At 44.1% G+C, this 14,084-nt stretch overlaps 1 protein-coding gene across 1 annotated transcript; it reads right to left on the reverse strand.

Annotated features, from left to right (window-relative positions):
* Positions 1-5,512: 5,512 nt before the first annotated feature.
* LOC109735987 (salicylic acid-binding protein 2) lies at positions 5,513-10,383 on the reverse strand. The gene is made up of 3 exons (XM_020295191.4): positions 9,865-10,383; positions 6,112-6,246; positions 5,513-6,002 (listed from the first exon to the last, which is right to left on the reverse strand). Exons 1-3 carry the CDS (start codon positions 10,255-10,257, stop codon positions 5,721-5,723), a joined length of 810 nt encoding a protein of 269 aa, XP_020150780.1. The 5' UTR covers positions 10,258-10,383; the 3' UTR covers positions 5,513-5,720.
* Between the last annotated feature and the right edge of the window lie 3,701 nt (positions 10,384-14,084).

A 14,084-nucleotide genomic window follows, 5' to 3' on the forward strand; every position in this document is an offset into this window, starting at 1 on the left:
ATACAACAACTTCAAAAATGCAAACCACGGGCCCAATAATTGGGTACGGTTTTGTCCAAATTACATCAAACCAGTCCAAATCATGTGGTAGGAGTTTTGAAGAGGTAAATACACCGGGAGTCACAGAACTTGCACGCGGCGGTCAGTTTGATGCATAAACTTGTAAAATACATGTTTCTGGTCATCAAACATGCACGTGTGTTCATATACGGTCACATTTCACGTATGCAGACGTATCTCTGGCCTATGTGGCGTACCAGCGTGGCCAGGGCCCGCTGTCAGCCGCTGTCGCATGGAAGATATGCAGAAAAGTCCTTGCCTTTTTTATGTATTTTAAGCGCCTAAAATAAAATGAGAGAAAAATATATGGTGGGGTTCAAACCCGTACGCGTACCTAGTAGGGGCAGGTGGACAACCACCAGAGCGATGATGATTCACGTTGGGATATGACAACTAAATTATATATCATATAATACTGACCAAAAAATATATAATTTAAATGTAACACAAAAAAAGGGAGAATCGTGACTCGACCATGTGACCTCGTGGTCACCGTTAACTAAGATTATGACCCGACTACGACAACACAACATGTCCAGGCGGGATAAACATTTTTCATGTTGTTATTCCTTCTTGTTCTATGTAAGAAAACAAATTATATTCTTGTGTTTGTGACATTTAAAAGATGTTTCTGTGTTACAAAGAAAAAGTACGTGACATTAAGAAAAATGTTTAAGCATTGTAAAACACATTTGTGTAATTAGAAAAACATACGTTGCATTTAAAAAATGTTCATGCATTTCGAAAAACTGTTAATGACATTTTTTTTAAATGTTTACACAATGTACAAAAATTTCGCGTCATTTAAAATGTTTACACATTTTTTTAAATGTTTACACAATGTACACAATGTACGAAAATGTCTAAAATTATTTCAAAAAAGTTTCAAAACTTGTATTTGAAAAATGTTAATCATATGTTAAAAAATAAAAAAATAAATGTCTGACACATTTAATATCTTTTAAATATGTGATTAACATTTTCTCAAATACAAGTTTTTGAAACTTTATTAAAAAAAGTGGATAAACATTTTGGATGGTATGAAACATTTTTTATACAAGGCAGACAATTTTTTACATTGTATAAACATTTTAAAAAATGTCGTTAACAGTTTTTCGAATGCCTAAACATTTTTAAAATGCAACATATGTTTTTTAATTACACAAATGTGTTTCATGATGTTTATTTTTTTAATGTCAAAGTACCCTTTTTTGTAACACATAAATATTTTTTAATTATCATAAACACAAGAATATAATTTATTTTCTTACATAGAACAAGAAGGAATAGCAACATGAAACATGTTTATCCCATTTGGATATGTTGGGTTGTCGTAGCCTGACGGTAATCCTAGTTAACCTTGACCACGAGGTCACATGGTCGAGCCACCATGCTCTCTTTTCTTGTGTTACATTAAAAAAATATTTTCGGTCCGTCTTATATGATATATTAGAAATTAGTAGTGATACCCAAACGTGAATCATCATCGCTCTGGTGGTTGTCCACCTGCCCCTACAAGATGCTCGTCGCTGGTTCGAAATCCCATTGTCTATTTTTCTTTCATTTATTTTAGGAGCTTATAACTAACATAAAACATCGAAATGTGACCGTATGTGAACACAGATGCACGTTTGATGACCGAAAACATGTATTTTATAAATTTGTGCACCAAACTAACCATCGCGTATAAGTTCTATGACTTTGGGTGTATTTACCTCGGTTTTGAACTATATGCGATGACTGGGTCTACACTAACGATTACTCCCTCCGTTCCAAAATAGATGGCCCAATTTTGTACTAAGTTGGGTCATCTATTTTGGAACAGAGGGACTACTTCATAAGATGTTAGTGTGCTTTGTTATACCATTAAACCATTACGATCATCCATATGCCTCGATATACTATTATCTTGTCTCATGGATAATAGACCCAGACAGCTTGAGAAGGCAAAACACCCACTGACAACTGGGTCCCACCCACGAGCCTTGCTTCGGTACACCCTCAGTTTTGTCCAAATTACATCAAACCAGTCCAAATCATGTGGTAGGGGTTTTGAACTATGTGCGATGACCGGGTCTACACTAATGATTACTTCATAAAATGTTAGTATGCTTTGTTATACCATTAAACCATTACAATCATCCATATGCCTCGATAATACTATTATCCTGTCTCATGGATAATAGTACCAGACAGCTTGAGAAGGCCAAACACCCATTGATAACTAGGTCCCACCCACGAGCCTTGCTTGGGTACATTCCCAGTTTTGTCCAAATTACATCAAACCAGTCCAAATCATGTGGTAGGGGTTATGAACTATATGCGACGGCCGGGTCTACACTAATGTTAGATGTTAGTGTGCTTTGTTACCGAAAAAGGCTTTCGCCCTGCTTTATAGATAAAGCAAACCGCCCGAACCAAACAACCAACAGAGTTCACACACACACTCAAAGTCACAGCCGCACACACCGCACGGTACCAGTAGGGTTAATGCTGAGGGCACAGCTCAACAAGCCCTAAGAACAAAAGGACACACACAAAGACCGCCACGGACGAGTCCAGCCTAATCAGGTTCCGGCGGCGGTGGCGGAAGCGGGGGCGCCATGCGGAAGTGTGCTTTGTTATACCATTAAACCATTACGATACACTATTATCCCGTCTCATGGATAATAGACCCAGACAGCTTGAGAAGGCCAAACACCGACTAATAACTGGGTCCCACCCACCCTCCTTCACAAACCGTATAAGGGCAGTATAATCATTTGACCATAATATATACCCACCTTTGTATACGAGTTGTACATAGACGTACACAAACGATCCGACGGCCTGTCACACAAAGCAGCACCCACACCCTCCGTCTTGGGCTGGCCCATTTTTTTTTTCTTTTTTTAACTTTCAAAAAATACGTGCATGAGGTAGGATTTGAACTCCCAACCTCTTAGTTTACTCATGCATGCTATAACCAACTAGGACAGCTAACTTGTCTTGTCTAATGACTTCTTTTATTCTTCTTGTTGTGCATCTTTTCAGTCTGCTTTTTTGTTTGGCCCTTTTATTCTTCTCTTATTTTATTTCGTAAAACATGTTCTCGTCTCCCTGTTAACAAAATGAGTCGCACACGTGGCATTAAACACATACAGTTAACACAAACAAAAAATATTAAATACAAAAGGTGTGCATGTTTCAGTAAATGAATGAAGGAAACGTCCGCATACACAAGATGGATGGATAATTCATTCCGCTGTCTGTACGAATGACATACAGGTTCTCGAGCGACAGTGACCCGCTAGTTTTTTTAATAATACATTTTTTTAATTAATTTTCATAAATATTACGCTGGATAAAAAAATTCAAAAATAATACACCGTGCCTAGTCGGCCCACAGCAGGCCGATTGGATTCCAGTCGGCCTACAGCTGGCCGACTGGCCCCTGTCGGCCCACTGTGGGCTGATTGCGTCCTGTCGGCCCACTGTGGGCCGATTGAAGCTAATTGGCTCGCTGTGGGCTAATTGTTTGAAAAAAAAGTAGGCATAAAAATATATGTTTAAAAAATATTAATCATGTAATTAAAAAATGTTTAACGTGTATAAAAAAATGTTCCTGATGTATACAAAAAATGTAAAATATATATGCAAAAAAGTTGACATAAAAAATATGTTTTCAAAAGTGTTAAGCATGTATTTAAAAATTGTTAAATGTGTGTATAAAAAATGTTCCTTATTTATACAAAAAATATAGAATGTCTATGAAAAAAATTTGACACCAAAAAAATATGTTTGAAAAGTTGACATTTTTTCAAATACCTGATTAAAAATTGTTAAATGTGTGTATAAAAATGTTTCTTATCTATTCAAAAAATATAGAATGTGTATGAAAAAAAGTTGACACCAAAAAAATATGTTTGAAAAAAATATTCCAGTTCCATACAAAAAGAGCAACCAATCATACTTAGGTCTGTGATGCTCCCATACCGGATCCGGAGCTGGAACATTTTTTTATACACGTTTAACCTTTCATTTCAATACATGAAACATTTTTGTGTACTCGTTGAAATTTTTTTCAAATACATGATTAACATTTTTTTCAAACATATTTTTTGGTCTCAACTTTTTTTCATATACATTCTATATTTTTTGTATAGATAAGGAACATTTTTTCAAATACATGATTAACATTTTTTTTCAAACATATTTTTTTGGTGTCAACTTTTTTTCATACACATTTATATTTTTTGTATAGATAAGGAACATTTTTTATACACACATTTAACAATTTTTAAATACATGATTAACACTTTTTAAAACATATTTTTAGTCAACTTTTTTGCATATATATTGTACATTTTTTGTATACATCAGGAACATTTTTTATACACGTTTAACATTTTTTAATTACATGATTAACACTTTTTTAAACATATATTTTTATGCCTACTTTTTTTTGTAAAAACAATTAGCCCACAGCGAGCCAATTAGCTCCAGTCGGCCCACAGTGGGCCGACAGGACCCAATCAGCGCACAGTGGGCCTACAGCTGGCTGACGGCCGACTGGAGTCCAATCGAATAAAGTATTTAATTTGTGATTTTTTTCCAAATTTGTGAACTTGTTTTCAAATCGATGAACTTTTTTCAATTTTGCTAACTTTTTTGTCAAATTCATGAACTTTTTTTCAAATCGATGAACGTTTTTCCTCCTTGGAGCTTGGGGTGTTCGTGTGTTCCAGGGATGACCCTATCTTGTAAGATGACCAGTGTTATTCATATCAATCGTAACCAAAATGTGGTTAGCGATTATTTAGCTAAAAATTTGCTAGAACTGATGGCGGAATAGTAGTTTGGTTGGGCTCTGGTCCCACGGAAGTTGCGGACTTGTGTAAACTGGATTGTAATACAAGTCTTACTGGCAAAAAAAGTCCGACTAGATTAAGTTGTCGTCTATGGCAGACTGCGTGCATAAAAAGTATTTTGACGTGTTCTTTTTAATTGCCTTAATATAGATTTTTTTTAGGCAATTTGATGAAACGCCTAGAAAAAGCAAAGGTGTTTCCTCACTTGTGTCAAGTGAATGGAGGCGTTTTGGCAGTTTAGAAAATATCTCCACAAATAACAGGAAGCCTACATTTGATAATTTATATACTTATAGAAAGTTGAAGTCATAGTCCAGATTGATGGGCTGATGGACTTGTTTTGCGCACCGGCCTAGTGTGTTATTATATATTTTGTGCTATTTTTATCACCAATGGACAGCATAGTGGAGTGGCAAGCTGTGTAGTCTGGAGGACAAGGTGATTAGTTCGATTACTCAACTAGCTCCTTTTTTCAGGATTTTTACATCTTGCTTTGAATAGCTAGTGGCCTAGCGCCTCGAGGGACAGCCCAGTTGTGCGTGGTCTCCGCGCGCTCGTCCGTATACAGGCCACTTATTGATGGTCTTAGTGTGGACAACATACTTTAAAAAAAAACTATCATGCCTTTTATTATAAGGGGGAATGGGATAATCACAACCATTGATGTATTTATGGGAGGTATATCGAAGCGGAAGTGCCTACACAATAATAGTCAACAATGACTAGAGCCACCAAAGTACGTTTGATTATTACAGCAGATTTTCATGTTTTTCGTCCGGGACATGTGCTACATCCATCGACACCATAAACTTACTCATATTTCTCAGCAATGTCGAGGATACACTTGACAACCTGTTCAGGCGCCGAGAGCATCGCCATATGATCTGCACCGTCGATCTCTCTGACCTCGTCCACCGGGTTGTTGGCCACCATCAACCTTTGGTACGCCTCTGGTATGGTCACATCTTGCTTGCATACTACATAGACCTTGCGGACCGAGCCATAGCGTTCCTCGGTGAATGGCTGCCGGGCTTGCAGGTCTTCCAGGAACAATGAGCCGACTCGTATGAGAGATTTTGCAAGGGCGACGTCCTGCATGACGGATTCATTAGCAAACCTCTTAATTAGGAGATGTATTACGATCTGGTTCTTGTATCAAACAAAACCGGCCCATTTTTGCTCTCCTTGGACATTGACATACCTCCGATGAGCACAGCTGATAGAGCTTTTGTTCTATAAATTGCGGCCCGAACATGAAGGAAGCCGGGAGTCTTCCATCTGCATCTTGGGGTTTCATCTCGTTGTCCAACGGGGCTACCCAGTTGCCCTCACCATGCTAAGTGGAGGAGAGAAGAAAGTAAAAGAAAGTAATGCGTGCGCATCAGCAATTAACAAAGTGATGTATTGCTATGTAAATAAATTAGACCATATGGGAATCTTTTGTACAATCATGAAGCCGATGTTGCTACATGCACAAATAGGAACCATGCACCATCTTTCTTTTTCTTTTTCTGAGGGTGTACGGCGGGCAAAAGCCAGCCTGAACACATTTATTAATTTTAAAGTTTAACACCTATGCTACATCTAGCTGGTACATATGTCCTAAAGTATCAGAGAAACAATGATGCATTAGAATGTATGGTGTAGATTATGACGCGGCGTGTGTTGTAAGCATTGACAGCCATTCATCTACGAATTTTGCTAAACCATATTATGACTTAGAATGTGTAGTTTCATGAAAAGTGGAACCTAAGCTCTGGTCTAACATGGCCAAAATCCTAGCTGCACACTTATGATATCAAGAGATTTGCGCATGTTGGTGGCTGTCATTCTTAAAGAAAATCTTATGTACAGCTAAATCGCATCTGAGTTCTATTTATATCAAACTTATGTATTGTGGACTGCGGGTTGAGTAAAACCTCGCACCAAAGCCTAACATCTAAAGGCGGAGGCCCCAACCAAGCGTCATGCCGGTCTGGGGCATACACCGGTCTGACACATTTTCAGAGGCCGCTGCCGCCGTCTTTCACCGATCTATCTTCAGAGCAGGTACTGACACATCGACCTTGCCAGGCCTGCCGTCCACGCCACCACGGTGCCACACAACGCCACCTTCTTTTCGAGCATCCATCATCATACATCCGTTGTCGAGACCCTGTTGCGCCACGCCGCTGAGACTAAGCATCGTCAATGCGTGACATGAAGCGCCGCTCCACCGTTAAAATCGTCCACTGGTCCCTCGAGCCAATGCACACCTCCAAGAATGACGCCCCAAGGAGGGAACGACACAAGAGTGCCGCCATCATCCCATCAACTGATCAAGGGTTTTCCCCGGAGGTAGCGGGAGGAGTTGGGAGCTTCACCTTGACAATGCCTTCATGAAGGAAACAACGCCAAGGGCGTCACCATCACCGGCTCCGGCCACCGGCCGAAGACTAGGTTTTCACCCGAAATTGTCCCAAAAAATCCAACCGACAACCTGTGCATCTGCAATACCTCCTTCAAAGCCCCGGAGCTGGCCGCCCAGATCTGGCGATCATTCACAACCGCACTGCCACCATACTGTATCCTAATGCTCCGGTCATTGCCGAAGGGCGCCACCACTGGAGCATGGAGGAGGGCCGCCACCCCACCGCGCCATGTCAAAAGAGCCATTAGGATGCATCTCAAGCACACTCTTCACCGTCACTATACCGAATGGGATCCGGGGTTGAACCCGCCGGACCGTCGGAGCAGCTCCGCCTTGGACATGGGTACGTCCACGATATGCAGCCGAGGACGATCTAGGCCTCACCATCCGCCGCCCCAGATCCGTCGCTGCGCAGCGAGGCGATCACCCTGGCCAGGCCATGGTCGAAGTCCACCTCCACATGCACCCGACCCGATCTTCCAGCCAGGTCCTCCACGATGTCTAGTCTGTGCCACTGCCACCGGACCGCCACCCGACAACCACGCCGCCACCCAAGGCCTCTGCCCGTACCAGCTGTCGCGCCGCCAAGATTTGGACCGCGGCCACGCCACCTCGCAGGAAGAGGTCCCGCCCCACCCCCTCCATCGCGAGACAGGGAGGAGATCCCCGCCACCGTCGTCGGCCACCAGACTTAGTCCCGTGGTGTCCTTCGGCGGCGGAGGAGGGAGGGGAAGGCGGAGATGGAGACCCGGTGACTAGGGTTTCGAGCGCCACCCGAGTCACCTGAGACGGGGGCGACGCGGTGGCTGTGGTTAGTTCCTTCGTAAATATAACAAATAAGTTCCATAGATGAAATTAGTTACGGGTGGATGCGAGTTAATCTTTGCTAAATGTAAGGGGTTTTGTTTTGCAAAAATGAGAGTAACCAACAAATCGAATCCCAACAAACTAGAATTTGGGCACGAATGTCACCGGACTCTAGTAATCCAAACACTACTTCGTAATGATCTTTGGCATCTAACTCCTAGCCCCTCCATAGTTTCTATGACAAACATGTGCATATGGGCCTGTCCATAGTTTGCTTTTATTTTAAGTAATAAAGCACCCCTTTTAAAAAAAATCTTTTTGGACAAATTTTCAAACAATTTGGGAGACCATTGTGGAAAAATGAAGACAGATTGAAAATTTATAACAAAACCATAATAACTTGCAAATAGAGGGTTAAACTAGACTACTTCCTCCGTCCCATAATATAAGAACTGTAGTGTCAAAAACGTTCTAACTACAGTTCTTATATTATGGGACGGAGGGAGTACCTTTTATGAACTTTCAAAAAACTCATGACCCAGCCGAGTTCTTAAAAAATAAATAGAACTAGATGTTTAGAAGAACTAGAACAAACTTTTAAGTCGAATAAGTCCTTCCCCGCAAAAAAGAGTCGAATAGGTTATTTTTACTATTTATTTATTTTATTGAAAATACCAGCCCATCAAATTTGGCCACCCCGACCATGTACGAGCAACAAGGTAAAATGCCAATGGTAGAGGTTGAAGGTATGATGGAGCGGAAGCGGAAGGATACCCTCATGATGCTAGAATTCGTGGCGAAACCTAATGGGTGTAGGACATGGTGACATGAAGAAAACTAAGATGTCTCTCCATCAATCGCACAACAAGAGAAAGTGGACAAGTAGAAATGTTTAGCGATTTAGATAGACATATAGGAGGCCCGTGCTCGAGATATGAGAGCAACAAGAGGATGTGAGATAAGCCCATTTGGTAAATGCATCGCCGATGGTTTGAGTAAATAAAAGTAATATTGGTAGTTGTTTGTAGTCGTGAACGAGTCAATCACCGCAGACAAGTATAACCTGACCATATACGATTCCGATCGTCATATACAAGATTACAATTTTTGTTGTAATAGCTTCCAAGTATCTTGATGTAACCCTGATTGGATTTTTTGTTCTTATTCCAGTTTATTACTCCGTTTGATGTACTGTGTTTTCTTAGTTAAATTGTTTGCTCAAAAGGTACAGTGCTTACTCCCCTAAATTCTGCAGGTCACCTACTCACCCGATAGACACTCTTCAACAGTTTTCAAAATTATACTCGGTGAAAACCATCGAAGAGTATTTATATGAGTGAGTAGGTCATAACTTGTAACAAATATTCGATGATTTGACAATGAGGTTTTTTTTGTTACGTAGTACTCCCTTTGTTCTAAAATAAGTGTCGTTTATCGATATTCAAGATTATCTGGAGGCCTAATATGGTGGCTCACGAGATTGCAAAGTTTAGTTTTGATAATAGGTCAGATGATATTCTTTTGAATACTGTTCCATCCCGTGTGGCAAATTTTGTAACGAATGATTGTATGAATATTTTAAATTAATTAATATAAGGTGGTTTTTTTTAAAAAGTGTCGTTATGAATGATTGTATGAATGTTTTAATGAATTAATTAATATAAGGTGGGGTTTTTTCAAAAAAAAGTGTCATTAAAATGTATAGTATGTGCAGACAACGGGTGGATCAGATCATACCTGTATGAGGACATGCGACGGCGGGGACGCGCAGTCCGGCATGTAAGCCGAGAGGAACGCGGCGACTGCGACCTTGTCCGGGAACATCTCGGCGGCGAGGGCGACGCTAAGGCCCCCGAGGCTGTGGCCAACGAGCACCGCCTTCTCCCCGGCCGGGAGCGACCGGAGTGCATCGAGCAGCGGCCCCGTGTACTCGCTGAACGTTGCTACCTCTGGCAGCCGGCGGTCATCGATGCCCGACGCGGCTAGGTCCGGCGCGTGGACGCGGCAGCCGTGCCCAGCCGCAGACCGTAGCCCCGCCGCCACCTTGTACCAGCTCCAGCCTCCGTGACACACGCCGTGGACGAGGATGATGTGCTTTGCCTTTGCACCGCTATCAAGTGCCGCCTCCATGGATGATTGTCAAGAACAAGCCGATTGGCTCTTCTGTGCTCCCTCTTACACGATATATTGTGGTTTAAGCTACTGGAGATGGTGCTAACTTTGACGGGTCTCTCGAGTACACGGCATTACTTTTCGTTTCTAAATTAGAAGTGGAGTTAGCGGCCGGCCAAGGCGGCTTATGTGGAAAGCCGGCACTTGTGGATTAACAAATGGAAACAAAAGATCAAATGACACGGATGCTCCATGCTTATTACTATCACTCAAACCGTCCGTAACTGACCGGACTGCATGGTCCGGACTTGTTGTGCCATCTGACGCGCTTCTGCATCGGTCCGCAGGGTGGTCTGGACGCATTTTTTCTTACAAACCGGAAACAAACTAGGAGGACTTTGCGGGCGTCCAGATAGCACCAACGACCGCTTCTGACCGCCCAGACCCATCCAAACGCTTCCCTCCTTGTCCGCGCGCGTTCCCGTTTGGTGCCAGCTGCCCGCATTAATTCATACCGCTGTAGAGCGGCCGCTTCGTATTGACGTCGGACCGAAGCGGACGTGATCTCTCACTGGCTCCGCTATTGAAGCGGCGTGCCGGCCGAGGGCGCCGCCCACGACGCGTTCCTGGTGTCCATGCCTCTTCAATGTCGGGGACGTGTTACTGGACGGGAGGGGACATATATCTACCACGCCCGTTGAATGTCCCACCCATCCGTATGCCGCCATTAAGCAGACTCGTCGACCGAGAAACCCACTCCGGCTCCATGCATTGACGCACCAGGACACGTGGACTCACCGGAATCCACTATTTAAAGGCGGCCATACCCAGCTAACTCTATGCCGCAACACAAACCGCTCCACATCCTCCTCCCTTGCACCACATCCACCATGACTGCAAGCGGCAACGCTCTGTCGGAGAGTCTTTCCATGGAGATAAAGCACGAGGTGGCCACAAATGGCCGCCCTTGCGGCCACCTGGCAGAGCCGCCGTGCCAGGCGGATCGAGGCCGGCATGCCGACTAGCTTGCCCGAGGCCTCGGACGACGAGGATGACCCCATGGTGGAGACGGGCTCCGGCGACACCGCACTGGACAACGCGCATGTGCATGCCGTCTTCACCATGAAGCAGGCGCAGGCGCACTTCAACACCACCATGGCGGAGGAGCAGCTCGTGTTGGCGCATGTGTCGGTGTCCCAGCAGGCGCAGGAGGAACAACGGTACAACCTGTTGCTCCTCGAGCAACACCGGCTGACGGAGGGCCTAATCGACAGCGAGCGCGCGAGCCAGGAGGCCATGGCGGCCATGGCCACGGCGAACCCCAACTTCGCCACGGAGCAGAGTGCGATCTACGAGGCCGCCCGTGTTCAAGCCGTCGCTCGCTAGGAACAGGCTGCCGTTGAGGCATAGCTATAGGCAATCGCGGACGAGAGCAACGCCAGTTGCGCGTCCTACAAGCCGCCCGCGAACTTTCGGGCGGCCCGGTGGGACGACGAGAGCGCCGGCGCCTCCTTTTCCATCATGGACCTCACGTCCACCAGCGACGGACAAGACGCGGACTCCTCCAAGGGTGAGTAGGGCATGGAAGGCGGCGGGGCCTTGTGTCCATGTGGGCCAGTTCGTCTCCCATGTTCTATATTCTTCCTTACCGTAGACCGTCCCTTCACTTCGTCGGTCTTATTCTGGTGTTCATGGAGACGGCGGATGGGGGACGCGGTCCCAGGAAGGGAACAACAAGGGCTTGGATGCCAGACGTCGCCGTAGGATAGATGTAGGGTAGGATAGTTTTTTTTCTTCTAAATGTTCAAAATGTAATGAAAATCATGCCGTGTTTGCATGAATGTAGTCCGGTTTATATGAATCCGCCGTGTTTGCATGAATTTCGTCTGGTTAGTTTCAATAGTTGTTGAAATGCATGCGTGCAACGTTGGATGGCAGCCTCTGGCATCAATGTCCGCGGGCTGGTCCCCCTGTCCGTGGACAGATGCCGGAGCAAATTTATGGGTGAGCATTGGAGATACCCTTAGTCTATAAAAATGTCTTATATTTTGATACCGAGGTAATACTAGTTATTACACAGCACAGCAGCCGCCAATACTGCTGACTGCTTGATCTACATTGCTATAATACTACAATGACTCTCATATTGTGGTGATTGCACTGATTACAATTGTTCCTGCTATATTTCTGGAGGTGCAAGTGCGGTGTTTTACGCAAGCAGTACAATTGTCTGACAGTTGTTGTGAGTATGTATGATCCATATATTTGGAGTAAAATTCACACGGCTCAACTTGTACGGTTGTCACATCCCAGATTTTCCCAAATCTAGTATATTGAAAATTTCACAGTGAATTAAAAAAATTCAAGGAAAAACTCATGATTGCCTAGAATTGCTTGTGATTGACCTTGTTTGCTTGAATGTTTGCCTATGAAGGGCAAAGCCCGATGCAACTAGTGGAAACCTAGCTAGACTTTGGTTGAAACCAAATTATTTTAAAATATTTATTTGGGCATAAGGCTATCCTTAATAAGACCCAAATGGTATTCAAGCCCAATAAATTTTTCCCTAAGTGGTTTGAGTTGGATTTGTTTTGGAATCAATTCAAAAGCCGAAGGGAAATTATTTAAAAATGGATTTGCATTTATTTGGCTGGAAAAGGAAATTTCATAAGTACAAATGATGTGTTTGACCTTCTGCCAATTTTCCAAATTGGATCTGAAATACAATTGGTTTTGGAACAAAATTCAAATTCAAAAGGAAATATAAAGTGCAAAAATTAATTTTCGAAAATACCCAAACAAAAAGTCTAGCAGATTAGAAATATTCCAAATAGATTTTAGAGCACTTTTGCTTTTGGAAGAAAATTCAAATTTCAAATGGATTTGAATTGAGTAGTTCATTGATACGTCCATTTTGCATCATAATTTCTTACTGTTATTTATAGTATTTTTAATCAATATATAACATTTTGTGGAGCAATTCCAATGCCTTTTCTCTCTTAATATGCAAGATTTACATGAAGAGGGAGATTGCGAGCAGCTGGAATTCTGGACCTCAAAAAGTTATGTCAGAGATACCTATTCTGCACATCTTCAAATGATCTCAAATTTCGCGGAGATTTATTTGGAATAAATTAAAAATATTGGAGTAAAGAAGTACCAGAGGGGGCCACCCAGGTGCCCACGAGGCACCAGGGGTGTGTTTAGTTGCCCGCATGCAGCCCAACTAGGCCCGCGCGGGATGTGTATGGCCTGTTTGGTTGGCTGGGCTGCATGCGATTCATGGCCCGCACGAACCTTAAAGCATGCCTAAGCCTGGCCTGGCGGAAACTGCCGAATCGGCAGTTTCTCGCGAGCCTGGCTCGGCGCGGCTAGGCGTGCGAGGAGGTTGCACGCCTCTGGCAGAGCGGGAGATGGAGGGGACGTCTCATAACTCCCCTCTCACTCTCCTGTCACCGCCCCGCACTGTTCCCACCGCTAGCACGCCTCTCTGCCTCACCGCCCCTCCCTCTCCTCTCCTTCGATGGCTCCGCCTCGCCCACCGCCGCGTCGTCCTTTGACCGCCATCGACCAGCGCATCACCAGCATCCAAGAGCGCTGGGTGGCTGGGCTCCAGAACTTGGGCAGGGACCTGGCGTCGGCGCTGCGAGCCCGTCCCCATATGCTGCCGGCCACCACAAGGGCCGGCCAATGCGGCGTCGGCCATTCCTGCTCCGCCGCCATTTCCGGACCTCGTGGTCGTGGGCTTGGCGCCGTCGCCGTCCACGGAGCCGCCACTTCTTGGGACCCCATTGGGCAGGAGGGTTTTCTTGACCCCCGTCCAAGGGTTTTCTCCTGCCGGTGCA

The sequence above is a fragment of the Aegilops tauschii genome, chromosome 4 (assembly GCF_002575655.3).
Source record: "Aegilops tauschii subsp. strangulata cultivar AL8/78 chromosome 4, Aet v6.0, whole genome shotgun sequence".
Classification (NCBI taxonomy): domain Eukaryota; kingdom Viridiplantae; phylum Streptophyta; class Magnoliopsida; order Poales; family Poaceae; genus Aegilops; species Aegilops tauschii.

Coding starts and splice junctions, on each gene's coding strand:
- LOC109735987 (XM_020295191.4), bottom strand. CDS start 10,257: ATGGAGGCGGCACTTGATAGCGGTGCAAAGGCAAAGCACATCATCCTC. Junction 6,247..9,864: donor CGTCGCATGTCCTCATACAG/GTATGATCTGAT, acceptor TCCTCCACTTAG/CATGGTGAGGGCAACTGGGT. Junction 6,003..6,111: donor ATCAGCTGTGCTCATCGGAG/GTATGTCAATGT, acceptor TCCGTCATGCAG/GACGTCGCCCTTGCAAAATC.